This window comes from Nilaparvata lugens, chromosome X, assembly GCF_014356525.2.
Source record: "Nilaparvata lugens isolate BPH chromosome X, ASM1435652v1, whole genome shotgun sequence".
NCBI lineage: Eukaryota > Metazoa > Arthropoda > Insecta > Hemiptera > Delphacidae > Nilaparvata > Nilaparvata lugens.
In genome coordinates, this window is record NC_052518.1 from 74,095,823 (window position 1) to 74,118,180 (window position 22,358).

Here is a 22,358-nt window from a genome sequence, read left to right on the forward strand (position 1 = left end):
TAAAATGTTTTTGAGCTTGGCAGAGTATATTAAATTACCATGGTAATTTGGTTGTAACCATCTCAGTTTTTTAAACAAACTTTTATCATACTAATTTCTGTGGATCAAAATTGAAGTAATATGGAAATAGAAAAAAAAATAAAAATCTCAGTACCCTTTTTGAATCATTTAAATAATGATCAATAATAGTGATTAAATAATTCAAAAAGGGTACTGAGATTTTCATTTTTCTTTCTAGTTCTATAAAATGTAGCCCTATACAGAAAAGAGATGAAGTACCTAATATGGTTTTTATTGTGTGTTTTTAATGTCACCTTACCAATGTACCGCATTGCACGGTAATATTTCTGTTACATGAAATCATATGTAAATAAATGGAAATATGATTTCGTATTTTCATCTCTTTTCAAATGATTTTAGAAATATTACCATGTAATTGATAAGGTACCGGTTCAAAAGTATGGCTAATTCAACGTCTATTTATAGTTGAAAATAATGGTTGTCACGACATGCTTTCAACGTCTATTTATAGTTGAAAATAATGGTTGTCACGACGTGCTTTCAACGTCTATTTATAGTTGAAAGTAATGGTTGTTACAATGTTTTTTCAACTATTATTCAACATTGAAAATAATGTGGAAACGGCGGACATTTTTTCATGTTTTCAACGTCTTTTCAACGTTAAGGTATTACGTGTTTGTAACGTTATTTCAACGATTTCTGTGCTACCTGGGATAATATTTATATACGGTATATAATATATTGTATATTTAAATGAATTGCACTGTTGGCTTGGCTTTATTTGTTATTCTCCATTTTCATATGAAAGTATTTTTGGAGCAATCCGATTCCAAAAAGTTGGGTTTATAATCATTTCATTAAAATACACATGTCTGGTGAGGTTGGTTGTGGCGAAGCCATGCAATAGGGTTAGGTTCAATCAGGTAACCGATATGCATTGAACCCACCTTGAAGAGCTGAGTAAAATGAACAAATAAATGAATGTTAATTTCCACTAAAAAACAAAACTACAACATCAATTACACAACATATTAGAAAAATTACAATAATCATACAAAACCTAGTTAGTTACAAAAAATTTTTATAATGTGTCCTCTTTTCTACTTGTTTAGTTTTTTCTGTGTGGAAATTGACCTACTCCACTATGGCATACCATGTTCTAGAGTAAAATGAGCTATCACTCGAATTGATAAGATAAATGATATTTAAAATTATTCTCAAATTTGGGACCCCACATCTTTTTGGACAAAAAAATTAATAAGCTCAATGGCTACCATACATAACTTGTAGGTTCCGAATATAATAAGAGAGAAAATTCTTATATACCTGTACAGACAATAGGAATGTCATAATTCCAAGCTCCAACACAAATGGCAAGTTGCACAAAAGAAAATGTAATTTTATTAAAATAAGATGACGTCATCATACAGATCTGAACAGGGAAGTGGGTGTAGTGGCTCCATTAAAGACGTCATCTTATGGTTTGATTTTCTTTTATGCAACTGGCTGATAGAATTTCAATTTTTGGTTCTCCGTTCCTCGCGATGTCTGTAAGGATTCTTCCAATAGGCATGGTTACAGTATTTTCTCTCGATTGAATTTATTGATAATACATAATTTTCCAAGCTGATAGGCTGAATTCATAGCTTTTCAAGTTCGATTAATTAACTGTTTCCATCTATTTCAATTAAACTTTTCTTCTCGAAGAAAAAGATCATCACACTAAATGACATATTATTTTAATGTAGTCTTTGGAAGAAACAGCAACTGAAATACTTTTTTGATACATATCATCGTTTTTCAGTAAAGCATTCAAAGTTGCAATTTTCAAAAAAAGTTGTTCACAATAAGAAGGTTAAAACCAAAGAAGAAGTAGAGTTTGTAGTCTAATAATATTATATGTGCTAGAACCCACTACAATGTGCATTTTCCACAATTGTTTCACATGTATTTTCATGTGGTTTTCTAGAAAGTGAATATAAGATACTGTTGCTATTCTCTATCTATGAAAATTGTTTATATTGAATATAACAGGAATAATTATAAAATAAATAAAATAATAAACAGGAATAAATTGTAGAAATGAACAAATACTGAAATTCAAAAACCATTTTCAATTTCAAATTATTATGGGGGTTATTCATCCACTCATCCATGTGTAATAAGTTAATTTATTATAAGTAATAAATTTAATTAATGCAGAAAGTATTTGTTCAATCCTCTCATTACTCACAAAGATGTAGGAAACTAGAATACAAACAAAAACATAAATATGAAATCCACTTTCAAAAATGAGCAAGCCTTTTTTTGTTCACATTCTTGAAAGAATAAGAATCTATATTATCATAGTTATTGTTAACAATGCATTGATAAATGTCAAAAATAGGTACTATATATTACATAATACAATTAATATGTACAAATAATATTAGCCTACAAATATTTGGTCCAGTCAATTACATGAAATTCTTGGATGTTATATAAACTTTCAGTACAGTTTCAGGTTTCAGTACAGTTTTCAATTTCCTTTTGAAGAATGCAAGAGGCAGTGACTTAATTTTTAGCTGTAATGAATTGTACAGTTTAACAGATGTGTACAGAAGATTTTTTTGTGAAGTTGTGAACCTGAACTGTTGAACTCTGATATTATTCCTATTTCTGGTTTCATATCCATGAAAGTCATTATTTAATTTGAAAAAATCCAGATTATTATGTACTTAACAAACACTAAATAATACATACAAAGAATAGACAGTTAATATTCCCAAATTTGTGAAAAAAGGTTTACAGTGGGTCCTCATATCAACATTACAAATCAATCTAATTGCTTTCTTTTGGAGTATAAATATTTTTGAGACATGAGTACTAGAGCCTCATAATAGTATACCATAGGACAGTAAACTTTGTAATTGAGAGAAATACAAATTTAATAATATATTAATATCTACAGTTAACTTTAACCTTCTCAGCAAGTAGAGTACCTTTGCTATTTTTTTCACTAATTAACTCTGCATTATGTGGTTGCCAATTAAGTTTGGGATCAAGAACAATACCTAGAAATTTTAAAGGTTCAGTCCCTACTTCATTGTTTGAATTTCTATTATAGGTAAACATAATAATTACTAGCACAACAATCATTAAGGAGTAGAGAGCTATCAACTAGACAATTTTGTACACCTGCTTCGGATTTACAACTAACTTTGAGACCAAAATCATCAGCAAAGAGAAATCCTGCTTTATCAGTGCCTTCTATATTACAAATTATGTTGTTAATATATATATATTAGGGAGTATTGATCCAAGTATGGAGCCTTGAGGGACCCCATTATGAACCTTTCTGCCCTTAGAGAATTTACCATCTTTGTAAACAAACTGGTTGCGGTCCTTTAAATAGATTGATTTTGAATTGCAGCCATAATAAGAAATTTTTTTAAAAAGTATGTTATGCTTAACAGTATCGAAAGCTTTAGACATGTCATATGACCTAAAACTAACAGATAGACCCTTCTCCAAATCATCAGCAACACTATTGATTTACTAAACTTGTAATATATATATATATAAGTTAAGATTGTGATTAATCAAATAGTCTTTTTAAAAAATGAATTTATTTGTTAACCACATATTACAATAATTTTATATCTCGCGATAGAGCTCCGTTCGCTATGTCCGCTAGCTTGGAACTGACTACTAAATACAATGTTACCTTCCACTACAACTATGCTACATCAACAATAATGGAATGAGGAGTGCTGACTTTATAAGTAATTAGCTATATAACTCCTCCATCCCTAAAAAGAGCTTCGGGGGTAGGGTTGTTAACAATGTTTACATTGGGTGAAACTTTTCTACTTGGATAACGATACAATAGAACAATTGACATTAGAATAAAAATTACATACAAAATAATTGTCCAAAAACTTATGTTTGTAGTGATAATACTTTCTTCCCTTATGGGGGTGTACTTGTTAACAGCAATCAGATTAAAATTAAGATGTTCTAAATTAATTGTGAATTCTGGTTCTTGGTCTTCATTCATACTATTGATAACGTTGTCTAGGTTCAATAACTTAGGTCGATATTTTGATTCAGACAAATGATTAAGTATTTTACCATTATAATAATATGTATTGTTGTTGCTATTAATTAAATAAACTCCTTTTACAGATTTTGTTATCGTTTCTGCTTGCTTGTCAATTCTTATGTTTTCTTCATTTGGAAAGATACACAAATAGCTATTCAATTCTGGAATCCATTTTACAATACTATTACCTATTTCATCTTACTATATTTACAGTTTGATGTAGTTCCTGATTCAATAATTTCTTTTTCACATTTCAATTTGTCATTACATAAACTTTCTACAGAACAAATAAAATTTGAACTTGTTTTTCTAGTGCATTCACTAGTTAGACCTTCAATTGATATTTCTTTCTTATTATAATTATCGTTTGACTTGAGTAAGTATCTGACCTTAGGAATAATAGTTACATAATTATCCATTTTGGAACATACTAGGTACAGAAAAAAACTTGTATAAGTTATAATTTGATTCATCTACGATTGGTAAGTTCAAAAAGTAAATGATTTCTTTAGACGTTAGTTCACAGTTTACATTTATCAAATTTTCGAATTCCCACATATTTTTTAATTCAGGTTTCAATGGTAATTTATTCTGATAGTAACCAGCAATCTTAGTTATCTGATAAAACAATTCTTTAGTTGAAATAATGCTAGGATGTAAAACTTTCAATTTGCAAAATGTTAAAGAGTTTTCAATGTCTTGGATCAAACTTAATACAATGTTATATAAAATATTCAAGTGGTTCAGCAAATCTCTAAATTTCTCTAGTTCTACATAGTCGCTAAGCTTATCATTTACAAATTTAAATTTATTCTCCAACTCATTAAAATTATAATTAACAATGTTCAACGTCTGATTAAATTCAGCAATAAGTTCTGAACTCAATGAATATTGGGCTGATATGTGATCAATCAAACTGTTCTGATTAGTTTTCAAATGTTCAAGTAAATAATCGTATCTTTCACCATCATACGAGTCCAAATTTCCAGTAATAAATTTTATTGCGGCTCCTATGCCATTCAAAAGTCCTCTTTTAGATCTCTTATCATTAGTAACACTTATGATATCTAACTTATCTTCTATTACATTCCTAGTATGATTAATAAATTTCAAATAGTTTACTATATCTCTTGCTTTACTACCATTTTCAGTTATATATTCTACATTTTCCATTATTGGAATCTTATTTCTAATATTTTCAGATACCTTATCATAATACATATTCAAATTATCAACATGATCAAAAATACTTTCTAGTTCATAATAGTGGATAAAAGTGTGTTTTGAAATCTCTAACTTTGCAGAGCCAAAATCTGCTGCAATTATTCCTAGATTACTACTTATATTCCTGAATTCTTCAGCTTCAGAAGAATGATTCGCCATACTCGTTAGGCAGAGGAGGAACCTGGAAGAACAGGATTTGAATTAGGATCGGTTGTTACTTGTTCAGTTCTCTCATTAGTTTGATCTTTGTTTAGTTTCTTAAACTTTCTAGGTCTTTTTATCTTGGATAAATGAATTTTCTCTCTAGTGTTATGATGTCGGGGATTTATTTTGGCAGTTTTAAGTTCTCGATTCACTGATAGGAGAGTTTCTTTGTTGAATTTATTTTTTGTTTTACTTTGTTTTAGTACATTCCTCACATAAACTTCTTTTGGGATTTCTGGTAGTTCTTCTCGATCTTTGTTCCTTTCGTTGATGACATGTTCTTTTCTACTTTGGTTTATTTCTTGTATATGGTCAAATAGTCGTTTAGTTTTTTCATTGTGATTATTGACATATTCGTTAATAAATCTGTTCTGAATGTCAATTTCGAGAATAGGATTAGATTCTATGTGTCCGTATAAAACTTCCAAAGGTGTCAGTTTTGTTACCAAGTGAATGCTATTGTTATAAGCAATTACGGCGTACTTTACTTTACTTTCAATTGTTTCTGTTTTGAACTCGTCGCGATTATTGAATATTCTGATGTGCTCAATTATCGTAGAATGAAAACGTTCAGCTAAGCCATTTGAAGGCGGATGTTGAGTACTTATCCAGTGCATTTTGATTTTGAGCAATTCTGTCAATTCCTTTACTAAGCCATTATTGAATTCACATCCATTGTCGGCAACTATAGTTTGAGGGATACCATGGTGGGAAAAGAGACTAAGCAGTTTGTCTGCTACCTCAACACTGTTACAACTTGTTATTGGATAGCATTGTGCGTATCTTGAAAAACTATCAATGATCGTGAGAAATTTTTTTTTCTCAAATGTTATACTGTCCATGTGAATGATTTGAAGCGGCCTTGTAGCTGTCTGTGTCAAGTTCATTTCTAAATTAAGTGGATTTCGTTCGTACTTTGTTTTGAGACATATTTCACATTTGTTAATAAAATTTTGAATATAATTTTTCATGTTGGGCCAATAGTATTTTCTTCTTATCTTATCGTACGTTTCTTGTATACCTCTGTGATTCGTTTTTCCAATATGATAATTATCAATAGTTTCTATTGTGTCATCTTCATGTGTTACATCAAGTACTTTAACTTTACATTGTACAAGTATGAGTTTTGAAAATTTAAAATTTTTGGCAATCACTGAAGCAAATCGTTCATAGAATTCATTTTCAAAATACAAGCTATATCTAACATTAGGCACTAAATATTCTTTCACGAAGTCAATCACATTTTTATCGAAATTATTCTCAGATATCTCTACTATCATTCTTGTTTTACTATCAAATATTTTATGAATAGTGACTTTCTTTGGGTTATTGATCACAAGCTTCAATATGACTTGGTTTCTAGCATGGTTAACTGGGTCATCTGAAACTGGTATTTCTACTGATGTGTTACTTTCGTAATTAGAATGTTGCGTATGAGAATCATTTTCTATGAACTCATCTTCAGCAGGACCTATGAAATCTGGTTCATCATTTTCGAATCCTTGAAAAGGGGTTTCGTTTTCGAATCCTCGAAAAGGGGTTTCGTTTTCAAATCCTCTAAATGGGGTTTCATTATCCTCTGTACCAGTTTCATTTTCTAATCTTTGAAATAACGTTTAGTTATCATCCACGTTAGCTATCATAGATTGTGCATCCTCGTTAGGTATGATATTCACTACATTTTCAATGGCTTCATTTATGATCGCATCAATATCACTGAATAATCTAGGTGAGTTTTGGTTGTGTGTGTTGTTATTATTCAATTGAATTCGGGAGAGGGCATCTGCGTTTTGATTTGCTGTTCCTTTTTTATAGCATATGTCATAATCAAATTCTTCTAATTTCAGTCTCCATCTTAATAATTTTGAATTCGGCTCTTTCATAGAAAATAACCATTGTAGGGGTTTGTGGTCAGTGAATATTTTGAATTTTCTACCATAGAGATAGGGACGGAAATAGGGACGGTAGCCCAAACTATCGCTAAAAGTTCTTTTTCAATAGTTGAATAGTTCATTTCAGTTTCGTTGAGGGTTCTACTTGCATATGCACAAGGCAAATCAGCACTATCTTTGTTCTGACTAAGAACCGCCCCAATAGCTATATTGCTAGCATCTGTAAGGTTGAATTGTTTTTCAAAATCAGGATACTGAAGGATTGGTTCGTTAGTAAGGATATTCTTACAAGTTTCAAAACACTTAATGTACTCTGGGTCCTGTATATCTATTTTAGCATTTCTTTTCAAACATTTAGTTAGAGGTTTTGTTAAATGAGCAAAGTTGTTAATGAATTTTCGATAGTATCCTAGAAGTCCAAGAAATCCTTTTATCTCTTTCGTTGTTTTAGGGATAGGATATCTTTTTATTGCTTCGACTTTGTCAGGATTTGGTTTAACTCCGTTTGGTGTCACTAAGTGTCCGAGAAAACTCACTTCTTCACGTAAAAATTCTGTTTTATCAAGTTGTACTTTGAAGTTGGATTGTCTCAACCTTTCAAATACTTGTCTTAGTCGATCAATGTGTTCTTCTAAACCAGTTGAATAAATAATAATGTCATCTAAATATACTAAACACAATTCATTTTGGAGTCCTCTTAGTATGCTATTCATAGCTTTTTGGAAAGTGGGTGGACCGTTTTGAGACCGAAGGGCATTTGTAAAAATTCGTAATGACCCGTGTCTGTAGAGAATGCAGTTTTTTCAATACTGCTAGGATCCATTTCTATCTGATGGAAGCCAGAGAATAAGTCTAGGGTGGTGAAGTACTGTGCTCTTCCTAATTTGTCTAGAATATCCGTTATATTAGGAAGTGGGAATTTATCATCTATAGTTTTAGAATTCAAACCGCGATAGTCAATTACAACTCGAAATTTCTTTTTACCAGAAGCATCTTGTTTCTTTAGAATGACCCATATTGGTGAATTCCAAGGTGAATTGGAGGGCTGAATTATTTTTTGCTCTAACATTTCATCAATCTGTCGATTTACTTCAGTTCTATAGATTTCAGGGTAGTGATAACTTCTTGTATAGACCGGGATTTTGTCGGTGGTTCTCATATGTTTTATTTCATTTGTGAAAGTCAAAGGATTTCCATCAATGTGAAATATATCTGAGTAATCTTTAATCACCTGTAAAATAGCTTGCTCTTCTTCGGCATTCATATGATTGGTTCTAATTTTTGATAGATCGATTTTGTTAGTTTTGTGATGGACTAGATTCAAATTATTACATGCATTATGATTACGTAACTCACTTGGAATAATACAATTATAGTTTTCAAGCGATTTGACTGACATTGGTTTGTGAATAGTAAATTTCTTGTCTGACATAGTGGGGTTCAAAATAGAACAATAGGCTTTGTTTTCTTTCACTTTCACTAGACACTGAGGAATTTCAAGTCCGGAAAAGTTTTTGTATGATACTATAGCTTCACCTTCTTCCATATTTTCAATTGGAATTTCTATAATGGATTGAGTTCTAGCTTTTATCAGAAATGATTTTATTTGTGTTATTTGATTCTTGGTAGGGTCCGTTGACTTCACTTCTGAATCATTTTCTTCAGCGTTAAAATAATAAATAGGTAGTTCCATTCCATTGAAATCAATACTGTCATTAATGAAATCCAAATTTATTTTAAGTTTTTTCATATTGTCAAGTCCGAGAAGAAGGTCAAAGTTTTTATGAAAATCAAAAAGATAGAACGTGTGTTTTGATTTTCCTAATAAAGAAATCTTTGTACTGTATTTCTCTTGTGAAATACCATGCGCTGTTGCTACTTCAAAAGGGTCTTCTATCAAGTTTTCTTTGTAACATTCCATACCTATGAAGTTCTTCACGAATGACCTAGTGCATGTGCCTGTGTCGATTAGAACTCTAAATCTTGTTTCAGGATCAATGAAGTAGGGAAGTTCATTCTTGTCATCTTGTAAGTTCATAATTGAAAATTTCTTTCGAGGCTCGTATCCTCTAAAAAACACTCTGATTCGGTTTGTTCGGCTGGCTGGAAATATGTTTCATTTTCGTTTTCAACGGAGAGCTGTTTGAATTCGTCTGATAATTCTTTCTGAGCGGTTTCTCTGAAATTATTATCAAACTCAACATTTTGCATTTCGTCAATTGGTCGACCTGTCATTTGAAACAGTCTTGGTCATTTTTGGGGACGATTGTTGATTGAGAAAATGCTCATTGGCGTTGGTTGATACGAATTTTGGGGTCTTGGTTGGTTGTAGTTTGGATTTTGAGCTCTTGGCTGATTTGTGTTGAAATACTGTGGTTTGGGTTCATTGTTTTGAAAATGTTGTTGAGGTCTGTTCATGTGTTGATTTTTGTTTTGAAAGAATTGACCTTTCTGATTTTGAGTGTGATAGAACTGTTGTCTCTGAGGATAGTTTTGCATTTGATAGCTGGGATTACTTTTGTGTTGGATTTGAGTGTTAGGCTTTTTCAAATTAGAGTGGTCTTGAAAGAAACCAAATTTGAACTGGAAGTCGTTGGATAGCATGTTTAGAGCACTGTCCAATGAACTGGGATTTTTGGTTCTCATGAGAGACCCGAGAGGCTCTCTTAATCCTCTTAGCAATACTCTAAGTGCTAATCCATTTACATACTGACACATGACTTCTGATATTGTAGGCTGTTTGTTTCGGAAATACGAGATCTGTAAATTCAGAAGTTTTTGGATTCGTTCATAGAATGAAAAGGGTGATTCACCTGATTCTTGTTTCAGTTCAGCCATTTCAAGATTGAGAGTAAAGCAATCTCTCTTGTCCATGTAACTATTGATCAAAACTTTTCTCACGTCAGGCCATGCATAAGTGTTAGAACTAGTAACAATGTCAAGAGCTGGGCTTTTAATACGGGCAAGAATAGTAGAATACAAGTATTCGTTTTGGAAATCATCTGGATTGGCAGTTACGTGAAATTTCGCTACAAGTTTGTCACAAATTGAAATAAAACGATTTAGCATAGTAGGCTCTCCTGAATAATCAGGGATCATGTCCAAGAATTCTTTCTTAAGGGTAGGTACAGTTTGGGGATTGGTTGCTTTATCATTGTTGGAATTCATGGCTCTTAGTTATAGATAAAATTACAAGAATAAGAAATACGAAAATAGTAAGTAAAATTAATATTATCCAAGTTTGTAAATCACAAAAGTTTGTTACTCACAATACTAAAATCGAGTTCATCTTGTCACAGTCCCGGGTTGAAAGTCTCCAAAGGTGGAAGTCCTTAGAAGTTGAAGTCCGTAGTAGTCTTTAGAAGTTGAAGTCTGTGGTAGTCCTTAGAAGTTGAAGTCTTATTCTTGTCTCGTCCTCGTCTGTCAGCTGTCTGTTGTCTGCAGAGTAAAAGTGATTTTGTGTTTTGTGATGTTGTGATTGTGTCAAAATGTCTGAAAATATTATTCAAGCAGTGATCAAATTTTGAATTCAGCTTTAAAAGGTAAGTCAGTTATAGAATTATAAAATTACTTGTACTATTTAGCTTGCTTCTTGTACAATTATTTCCTTATGAGATTTAGTAATGCTTTAAGGTTATTAACATTTTGAAAAGAGATCAAGAATAAAACACATCTAAAGTAGAAATTAAAAGTAAACCGCATCACTACTCACAGAGTGTATGTAATTGAGTGATTGGAAATAAATAAATGTAACAAAAAATAAAATCGTAAATGTAATCCCTTCATTTCTATCACTACTTACAAGCTCAACTAAATCTGCACAAGAATCTTATTCTATTAGGATATATACTGTAAATACCTATATACCTGAATAGAATTGGTAAGAAGCTCATTGGCAATGAAATTCTCAATATATTGTGTAAATAAATATTTAGATCATAAAAGTCAAGTTAGTCCTAAAATCATTCCTCTTCAGCCATGTAATTTAATATAAATAACTCTGTTTATAGGTTCAAAGTTAGGAATGGATATGCAAACAATATCAATCCTGGGCCTGGGACTAATGATAAATTAACAGCTAATGAAGCTTTTCTGAACACTACATTTTTAAATGTCCAGGGTATATCAAACAAATTAAAATATATTTCCCTCTTATGTTATAACTATAATGCTAAGATAATTACTGTTGCTGAACACTGGTTAACAAACGATGACTGTAGCTATCTTACAATACCTGGCTATGAACTTGGGTCCTTCTATAGAAGAAAAAATTCCATTCATGGTGGAGCAGCAATTTTTCTAATTAATGGATTGGAATTCAAAGAATTAAGCATAATAAAGGAACTTTCTATAGAAATAGTTTGTGAAGCTGCTGCAATTGAACTTCCAAATGAGAGAAAAATTGTTTTGTAATTGTACAGACCCTGTAATAATGATGTTAGTTTTTTTAACAACTCTCTATCCTGTCTTAATGATATATTATGTGTCATTTATAAATGTAACTATAATTTAATATTATGTGCTGATTTCAATGTCAACTTTAATGTAAATGATAATTTTAATATAGATCTTTGCAATTTGTTTGAATGTTTTGGTATCCATATTTCTACAAAAATGAAATCACTAGACCAGGCACAATGGACGAAGGTCACTGTATTGATAATGTTGTGACTGATATTCATGATAGCAGACATGTGACCCGAGTTATCAATACACATCTACTGTCAGATCATCATGCCCTACTATTTAAATCTTTAATAAATGTGAAAAATGACTCTCAAAGTTTTTCTAGTGTAAACAAAAAGCTAGTTAGGTTAGTTAATTAATGATCAGAACACTTATTTATTTGTTAGGTTAATTAGTATCATACACTGGAGTGTGGTGTAAGTTATTTGCTTAATGATGCTAATGATAGGTTTAAGAAGTTTTTTAATTTGTATATGTCAGCTGTTAATGCTGCTTATCCTCTTAGAGGTTTCAAAGTTAGTAAGCCTAAGCTGGATGATGGATGGTATACTGCTGATTTAATGAAGCTCAAACATAGTTGTGATGAATATTATAGCTTACTGAAATTTTTTAAGGCTAATCAGTTTAGAGATGAATATGAAAGCTGTAAGAAAGAGTATAGAATTGCTATTAAGAATGCAAAAATAAATTATTTCAACAACAAAATAGAGCACTCAAAAAATAAAACTCAAGCTGCATGGAAGGTAGTTAAAATTCTTACAAATGTCAACAATGAAGCTATTAATTCACATGATGATAACAACGCTGATTCATTTAACAACTCTTTCATTGAAAAAGTTGAGGAAATTAGTGAAAATGTGCCAGTTATTGAACATCTCAGCTCTCACTACATCAATAAGTGCAATAGGCCCAATGTACCATATTTTTGTTTCCAACCTGTTACTGCAGATTATGTGTACCAGAAAATAAGTAGTCTTAGTAATTCAAGTTGTTTAGATATATATGGTATTAATTCTAAGGTCTTAAACATATCTGCCCCTTATATAAGTGAAGTTTTGAGTTACCTTTTAAATTATTGTTTAGTATACAAGGGCATTTTTCCAAGTGTATTGAAAAACGTTAAGGTAATACCTGTAGGCTACATAAAAAAGTGATAAGAAAAACTTCAGGCCAATATTTCAGTCCAATATAATCAGGCCTTATTCCAGGCCAATTACAATTTGTACCTGTGATATCCGAAGTATTTGAAGCCATAATGCAAGACCAGATCTCAAATAATTTTGAAAACTTTGGTATTTTTACTAAAAAACAATTTGGTTTCAGGCCATGTAGAAATACTAGCAATGCAGTACCGGTAACAAGTTTAGTGAATTAATAGTGTTGTTGATGATTTGGAAAAGGGTCTATCTGTTAGTTTTAGGTCATATGACATGTCTAAAGCTTTCGATACTGTAAAGCATAACATACTTTTAAAAAAATTTCTTATTATGGCTGCAATTCAAAATCAATCTATTTAAAGGACCGCAACCAGTTTGTTTATGAAGATGGTAAATTCTCTAAGGGCAGAAAGGTTCATTATGGTGTCCCTCAAGGCTCCACAGTTGGATCAATACTCCCTAATATATATATTAACAACATAATTTGTAATATAGAAGGCATTGATAAAGCAGGATTTCTCTTTGCTGATGATTTTGGTCTCAAAGTTAGTTATAAATCCGAAGCAGGTGTACAAAATTGTCTAGTTGATAGCTCTCTACTCCTTAATGATTGTTGTGCCAGTAATTATTATGTTCACCTATGATAGAAATTCAAACAATGAAGTAGGGACTGAACCTTTAAAATTTCTAGGTATTGTTCTTGATCCCAAACTTGATTGGCAACCACATATGCAGAGTTAATTAGTGAAAAAAATAGCAAATGTACTCTACTTGCTGAGAAGGTTAAAGTTAACTGTAGATATTAATATATTATTAAATGTGTATTTCTCTCAAATACAAAGTTTACTGTCCTATGGTATACTATTATGGGGCTCTAGTACTCATGTCTCAAAAATATTCATACTCCAAAAGAAACCAATTAGATTGATTTGTAATGTTGATATGAGGACCCACTGTAAACCTTTTTTCACAAATTTGGGAATATTAACTGTCTATTCTTTCAAATTTTTCAAATTCAAATTTTATTTATTCAAGTAAGTTACAATACATTCTGGTTCATACACGAATCTACAATAAATTACAGTACAACAGCCAATTATGCAACAAATTTCACATATTATGAAAACTTATTAATTACAATGAAACTTCAACTGAGTTGTGGTCGATGTTGTAGAAACGTTCCATGATGAAATAAAAACACATAGATGTTGTCAGTTTTCTACACTTTAATTTGGTACACGACCATGGTTTCGTGACCACACAGGTCACATTTTCAAGCTGACTTGTCATTAGATTGTCTTCTCTAGACTTGTCAGCTTGAAAATGTGACCTGTGTGGTCACGAAACCATGGTCGTGTACCAAATTAAAGTGTAGAAAACTGACAACATCTATGTGTTTTTATTTCATCAATTACAATGAAGATTGAATGCAACATTAGAATATTGATAATATAGTATTGTAATATAACTACATAAATCAGCGGTGTTTCAACAATGAATAAATGATAATTTCAATGAATAAATATACACCCCACTATATATTATATGTGTTGGGGTATAAGTAATTAGTTGCTTATTGCGTGTAATAATTACTATTTACAAACTTCATTCACTGATATGGGATTAAAGTTTTTTATAATAAAATTAGTAAAAATGTATAATACAAACAACAAAATTATGGAATTAGTAAATAAATATTAATTTTAATGTTAATGTTAATGTTCATTATTCTTTGTATGTATTATTTAGTGTTAGTTAAGTACCTACATAGTAATCTGGAATTTTTTAAAATTAAATAGTGACTTTCATGGATATGAAACCAGAAAAAGGAATAATATCAGAGTTCAACATTTCAGGTTCACAACTTCACAAAAAAATCTTCTGTACACATCTGTTAAACTGTACAATTCATTACAGCTAGAAATTAAGGCACTGCCTCTTGCATTCTTCAAAAGGAAATTGAAAACTGTACTGAAAGCTGAAAGTTTATATAACATCCAAGAATTTCATGTAATTGACTGGACCAAATATTTGTAGGCTAATATTATTTGTATATATTAATTGTATTATGTAATATCTAGTACCTATTTTTGACATTTATCAATGCATTGTTAACAATGTCTATGATAATATAGATTCTTATTCTTTCAAGAATGTGAACAAAAAAAGGCTTGCTCATTTTTGAAAGTGGATTTCATAACTTTTTTTGTTTGTATTCTAGTTTCCTACATCTTTGTGAGTAATGAGAGAATTGAACAAATACTTTCTGCATTAATTAAATTTATTACTTATAATAAATTAACTTATTACACATGGATGAGTGGATGAATAACCCCCATAATAATTTGAAATTAAAAATGGTTTTCGAATTTCAGTATTTTTTTCATTTCTACACTTTATTCCTGTTTATTATTTCATCTATTTCATAATTATTCCTGTTATATTCAATATAAACAATTTTCATAGATAGAGAATAGCTACAGTATCTTATATTCACTTTCTAGAAAACCACATGAAAATACATGTGAAACAATTGTGGAAAATGCACATTGTAGTTAGTTCTAGCACATACAATATTATTAGATTACAAACTCTACCTCTTCTTTGGTTCCAACCTTCTTATTGTGAACAACTTTTTTTGAAAATTGCAACTTTGAATGCTTTACTGAAAAACGATGATACGTATCAAAAAAGTATTTCAGCTGCTGTTTCTTCCAAAGACTACATTAAAATAATGTGTCATTTAGTGTGATGATCTTTTTCTTCGAGAAGAAAAGTTTTATTGAAATAGATGGAAACAGTTAATCGAACTTGAAAAGCTATGAATTATACATTGAAACAAATCCTGAAACAAGAAATCTAGCTTATTGGAAGAATAGCTTCCAAAATTACTAATGAAGCTAACAATAAAAATCAATGAAAAAAATTCCAATGTCACTTCAAAAATCATAAATTTAATCTATGAAGTGCATCAACAAATCAATTGCATTCAGCCTATCAGCTTGGAAAATTATGTATTATCAATAAATTCAATCGAAAGAAAATACTGTAACCATGCCTATTGGAAGAATCCTTACAGACATCGCGAGGAATGGAGAACCAAAAATTGAAATTCTATCAGCCAGTTGCATAAAAGAAAATCAAACCATAAGATGACGTCTTTAATGGAGCCACTACACCCACTTCCCTGTTCAGCTCTGTATGATGACGTCATCTTATGTTAATTAAATTAAATTTTCTTTTGTGCAACTTGCCGTTTGTGTTGGAGCTTGGAATTATGACATCCCTATTGTCTGTACAGGTATATCGGAATTTTCTCTTTTATTATATTCGGAACCTACGAGTTATGTATGGTAGCCAGCATTGAGCTTATTAATTTTTTTGTCCAAAAAGATGTGGGGTCCCAAATTTGAGAATAATTTTCAATATCATTTATCTTATCAATTCGAGTGATAGCTCATTTTACTCTTGAACATGGTATGCCATAGTGGAGTAGGTCAATTCCCACACAGAAAAACTAAACAAGTAGAATAGAGGACACATTATAAACATTTTTTGTAACTAACTAGGTTTTGTATGTAATTTATTGTAATTTATCTAATATGTTGTGTAATTGATGTTGTAGTTTTGTTTTTTAGTGGAAATTAACATTCATTTATTTGTTCATTTTACTCAGCTCTTCAAGGTGGGTTCAATGCATATCGGTTACCTGATTGAACCTTACCTAACCTTAACGCATGCCTTCGTCACGACCAACCTCACCAGACATGTGTATTTTAATGAAATGATTATAAACTCAACTTTTTGGAATCGGAATGCTCCAAAAATACTTTCATATGAAAATGGAGAATAACAAATAAAGCCAAGCCAACAATGCAATTCATTAAAATATACAATTTATTCATATCATATACCGTATATAAATATTATATATTATATATTAAAAATAGCCAAAGAAGGAGAAGCAGAAGAAGGAGAAAAGTTGGGAAAACGGTAGGTGTTATCCAATGTACCTACAAGGTACTGGTATACAAAATACAAGGTATACAGAATACAAGGTACTGGCCACGAAAAGATTCGTGGTGACAAATCCAAACCAGCAGGTCGGTGTGACCTTTTTTTTTTTTAAATTTAACACTTTTATCTTTTTCAGATTACGTCCTAAAGACTCCAGTCATGGAGTATAAGACAAGTCATGTTATTACATAATAATTCTAACACTAAGTAGTTCAACCTAGTTTAGGTTTGAAAGGAATTCTTGTACACTATAAAAAGCTTTATCAACTAAATATTTTTTCATTTTAAGATAAAGAAAGGAAGAAAGAAAAAAGATGTTGTCGAATTCCACTATAACATTTTCATACAGTGGCAACTGCCACTGAAGATGTTGCCATAGGCAACGAAAACTAGTTTTGGTGAATAAAAATGTTATAGTGGAATTCGACAACATCTTTTTTCTTTCTTCCTTTCTTTATCTTAATATGGAGAAGTTCCACAATATCTCTGATAAAAGTGTTAAATTTTTTCATTTGTTTTTTTGAAAATCTTCAAATCATCATTACTTTTCAAGATTTGAGGTAGCTTGTTATAAAATTTCCTACCAATATAATCTGGTTTTTGTTCAAATAACCTACTATTGTGACCCATTATATGATAGTCTGCTCTGTTTCGCGTATTATACTCATGAACATCTGAATTCTGGATCACACCACTCTTTTTCACATGCATTACAACTTCATATACATACAAAGATGGCACAGTTAATAGACCAAGCTTTTCAAATAAAGGCCTACAAGAGTCTAACCTATTCACTTTCTCTATACATCTGAGTGCCTTCTTTTGAATCTTAAACACTCTGTCCATATTTTGTTGAGATGAATTACCCCATACTAAAATAGCATACCTAATATGAGATAGTATAAGTCCATGGTAAGCAGTTAACAGTAGTTTTTATCATTCAGCCTAGCAAGCTGCCGCAGGACAAATACCCCAGATGATATCTTATTACATATCCTCTCAATGTAAGGATGCCATGTTAATTTCCTGTCCAATGAAATTCCCAAGAATGCTACTTTCTCTTCTTGGTCTAATTCATTTTCCTCTACAAACACATTTATTTCTCTATCCTCTACTGAATTATATTTACTTTTGAATTGTAGGAATTGACATTTCTTACTATTTATTGTAAATTGCCTTTGCTTCAAGAATTGGACAATTGACTGTACTCCAGTAAAAGCATTTATTTCTAGACTATCTAATAAATAATTGTTAAAGATAAGCGATGTGTCATCAGCAAACAACAGAGCTCTGTGATCTTTTAACTCTTTTGGTAATTGGTTCACATACAACAGAAACAGTAAGGGACCCAGAATTGAGGCTTGAGGTACTCCAGCCTGGACCTCCAGTTTTTTAGATTTAATTTTTACTATTTCATTCCCATCCACCTTGGTAAGCTCAACACACTGGTTTCTACCTATGAGATATGATTCAAACCATTTTAGTTCTATACCATTCACACCTACAGTTTTTAGTATTTCCAATAATATTCTATGGTTCACACAATCAAAAGCTTTGGATAAATCAAGAAATATTGCGGCTGCCTTCTCACCTGAATCTATTATATCTATTAGTCTTTCAACAAGGGATACTATTGCAGTCTTAGTAGATTTCCCTTTCTGGAACCCATGCTGTTCATCACATATGAAATTAATTCCTTCCAGGTGCATCAATAACCTATTTAAAACTACTCTTTCAAAAATTTCACTTATTACATTTAGAATACTAATGGGTCTATAATTTTCAACTCTTTCAGAATCACCGCTCTTGAAAATTGGCAAAATTTTTCCTTGTTTCAGATCATCAGGGAAAATACCCTGCTCTAGTGAAGTTAAGGAGATGCAATAAAGGGTCCAGTAATTCATTTTCACATTCTTTTAAAATTTTGCTTGAGACCCCATCCAATCCTACTGTTTTTTTGTTATTCAAATTTTTTATTATTCTTGACAACTCATCTCTTGATAATGGATGAAATTTAAATACCTTTTTAATTGGCTCAGCATTTAACCCTAGAACGCCCACTGTGACATATATGTCACACTTGTCTTAGCTATTAATAGACTGCAATTACCCCTTCCACATTCCTTCCTACCGAGTGTTCAGCAAACAATCGTGTTTGCCTCAGTCGAGTGTTGACTGTCTGCAAGTTATTTCACATAATTACATTGCATCATCATTCTACAGCTGCTGGAAGTTGAAAAAGATTTTCGAGATTGAAAATGGATATCCGTTTTGAGTAAGTATCACATTTATTAATTTCCTTTCACGTTTTTATTCAAAGTATGCAGTTATATAATCTTCAAAAGATTATAAAAATCCATAGTAGGAGTATTATTGAATGATTCATTCATTTACAAATATTATAGATAGAAGAACACCAGTGTAACATATATGTTACGCTGGGCGCTCTTCATGTCAATCCACTTTTGAAAAAAAAAATTTATTCCAGACAATGGAATTACTGATAACTGTAGTTTTCATCAGCAAATTATCTCTATCCCTCTTTGCTCTTTAGAACGGAATAGTAGAGTGATGTTTAATATATTGTATAGAATTTTTATATATATATATATTTTTTTCTTCTTTTACAATCCTTATCGTAGGCCTGCTCATACAATGTATGTCATAATCTTTACATATATTATAGATTTTACGTTTCATTTTTTTCAGAGGTGTCACACTTCGGGAAGCTTTAGAGATACTTGAAGGGGATGACATCGACGGCGATCCATCACAAGTCTTCATTGAACCACCGGATGCCAACATACAATCTGATGCTGACTCTGGAGAAGAAGACGGTGGAGGGTACGTCAATAACCTTTCCGGGAAGCAACTTTTGTCGAACGCAGAGATTGTTTTCAACTCTCAACCAGATAAGTCTACTCAAGAAATTCCACCGATTCCTTCAACATCAACAGGTAAATCGAAAGAAAAACGTAAATCTGATAATACAAGACAAGGGACAAATAAAAAACGAAAAACTCAATCTAGGCCAAACAAAAAGAGTAGAATAGAGCCAGTATCTATGTGGGAAGAAAAAGATGAGATGACATTCAATGGAATATTTCCAAATCCAGACTACACTGATTTGAGAGACAAGAATTGCATGCACTTTTTTGAAAAATTTATAGATGATGAGATTATTGATCTTTTAGTATTGGAGTCCAACAAGTATGCACTTCATTGTAATCGTGCTGATCCCAGAATCAGTAGAGAAGAGATGAGAGTTTTTTTAGGTATTCTCTTATTATCATCCTACGTCAGAGTGAGTGATAAAAGGATGTACTGGGAAGACCAGTCGGACACCCACAATATTATTGTTGCAAACTCAATGCGCCGTAATAGATTTTTGGAAATATCAAGAAATTTGCATTGTGCTGATAACACAAATTATGATCGCAATGACAAAATGTTCAAGCTTCGTCCATTGATTGAAAAGCTCAGAATAAGATTCAAGGAAGCCTTCCGGCCAGAGCCCACTCTTTCTTATGATGAAGCAATGATTGAATACTTCGGCCCTCATCCTTGTAAACAGTTTATAAGAGGGAAACCCATTCGTTTTGGTTATAAAGTATGGTGTCTGAATACACCAAGTGGGTATTTGGTCGATTTTGAAATTTACCAGGGGAAGAGTCCCAATGGGAATGAAGAGTACATGGCCAAATTTGGAAAATGTGCTTCTCCACTAGTCAGTATGTTAGATGAGCTCCCAGATGAAAAAAGAAACCTCCCATATAAAATTTATTTTGACAATCTTTTCACTGGGATACCATTACTGGTTCATCTGCAGTCTTGTGGCTATGGTGCTACTGGCACAATGCGAGAAAACCGTATCCCAAAAGATTGTCCATTGGAAGCAAAAGCCTTACTGGTAAAAGAAAAACGTGGGACTTACAAGTTTGTCAAAGATACAAACTTGAATATTCTTGTATGTAAGTGGGTAGACAACTCTGTTGTGACTGTTTCCTCAACTTGCCATGGAATAACACCCTTGGACAAGATCCAGAGGTACTGCACACAGGAGAAAAAGAGAATTCCTGTAAACCGTCCTTGCCTCATAAAGGAATATAATGAGAATATGGGGGGAGCAGACAGGATGGATCAAAATGTCTCCCACTGTCGTATAAACGTAAGAGGGAAAAAGTGGTATTGGAGCATTCTGACCTGGTTGATTGATGTTGCAACTCACAATGCTTGGCTTTTGATGAAAAAGTCGGTTGCACAAGATCTAACTCAAATTGAGTTCAGAAGAACCCTGGTGCAGGTTTACTTGGGCAGATATGGGATACCATCTCAACAAGGACGGGCAATAACTAGTGGTCCACGAGCTGAATTGGAGCTACGTTATGATGAAACACGTCATTATGTGGCCAATGTGAAGAATGGATTGCGAAGAAGGTGCGGTCTCGAAGAATGCAAATCAGTACCTCGTACAGAGTGCATCAAATGTGATGTTGGGTTGTGTATTGGATGCTTCGTAAAATATCACACTAAACAGTAATTTTTGACATTTTTCATCCATTTTTTATTTATTATTCTATATTTTTTTATCACAGTAAACAATAATTTTTTTTTCATTTTTGTAGAGTACCATAATAGACAATAACATTTTTCAATTATTTGTATGTTGTTCAATAAACTTTTCGTAGACAAAAATGTGAGTTATTGACTGAAAAGTCCCCTCTCAAACAATATTTGTTGTTCTTATGATGACTACTGAATGAATAATAATTGTAAAAATGAATAAAAGTTAGTAATGACTCATGATATTTAACTTGAAATCTTCTGAAAAAAATCTTTATTGAAGAGAATATTAAGCTTAAAGAGTGTTTCAGGTTTACATTATTCAAAAGAAATTATAGATGCTAATATTTCAGCTGTTTTCTTACACTTAGCTTTCCTCACTTCTTTTGCATAGTTTTTCTTTAGACATTTGTATTTGACCTCACTCGGAACATTCCTCACTAATTTAAATTCCTCATAAGCTTCCCTAACAATATTTCTTTGAGTAAGGATATCTTCAGTTATCCATTCATCTACTTTGTTTAATTTACTTTTTACTTTGACTTTTTTTATCGGACAGCATACACTAATGTGAAATCTTAGAGTATCAATGAATTGCTTATATTTGTAATTTAGGTTACAACTGTTATAAACACTACTCCAATTTTCTTGAAGCAGTTCCTGCTTCAAACAATTTATATTTCCTAGCTCATATTGCTGAATTTCTTTCACAAAAGTTTTTTTTCTGCT

General features: G+C 31.6%; 1 protein-coding gene across 1 annotated transcript; it reads left to right on the plus strand.

Moving 5' to 3' along the window:
* Positions 1-19,181: 19,181 nt before the first annotated feature.
* On the plus strand, positions 19,182-21,931 carry LOC120354442 (piggyBac transposable element-derived protein 3-like). The gene is made up of 2 exons (XM_039441610.1): positions 19,182-19,341; positions 19,776-21,931. Exons 1-2 carry the CDS (start codon positions 19,325-19,327, stop codon positions 21,604-21,606), a joined length of 1,848 nt encoding a protein of 615 aa, XP_039297544.1. The 5' UTR covers positions 19,182-19,324; the 3' UTR covers positions 21,607-21,931.
* The last annotated feature ends 427 nt before the right edge of the window (positions 21,932-22,358 follow it).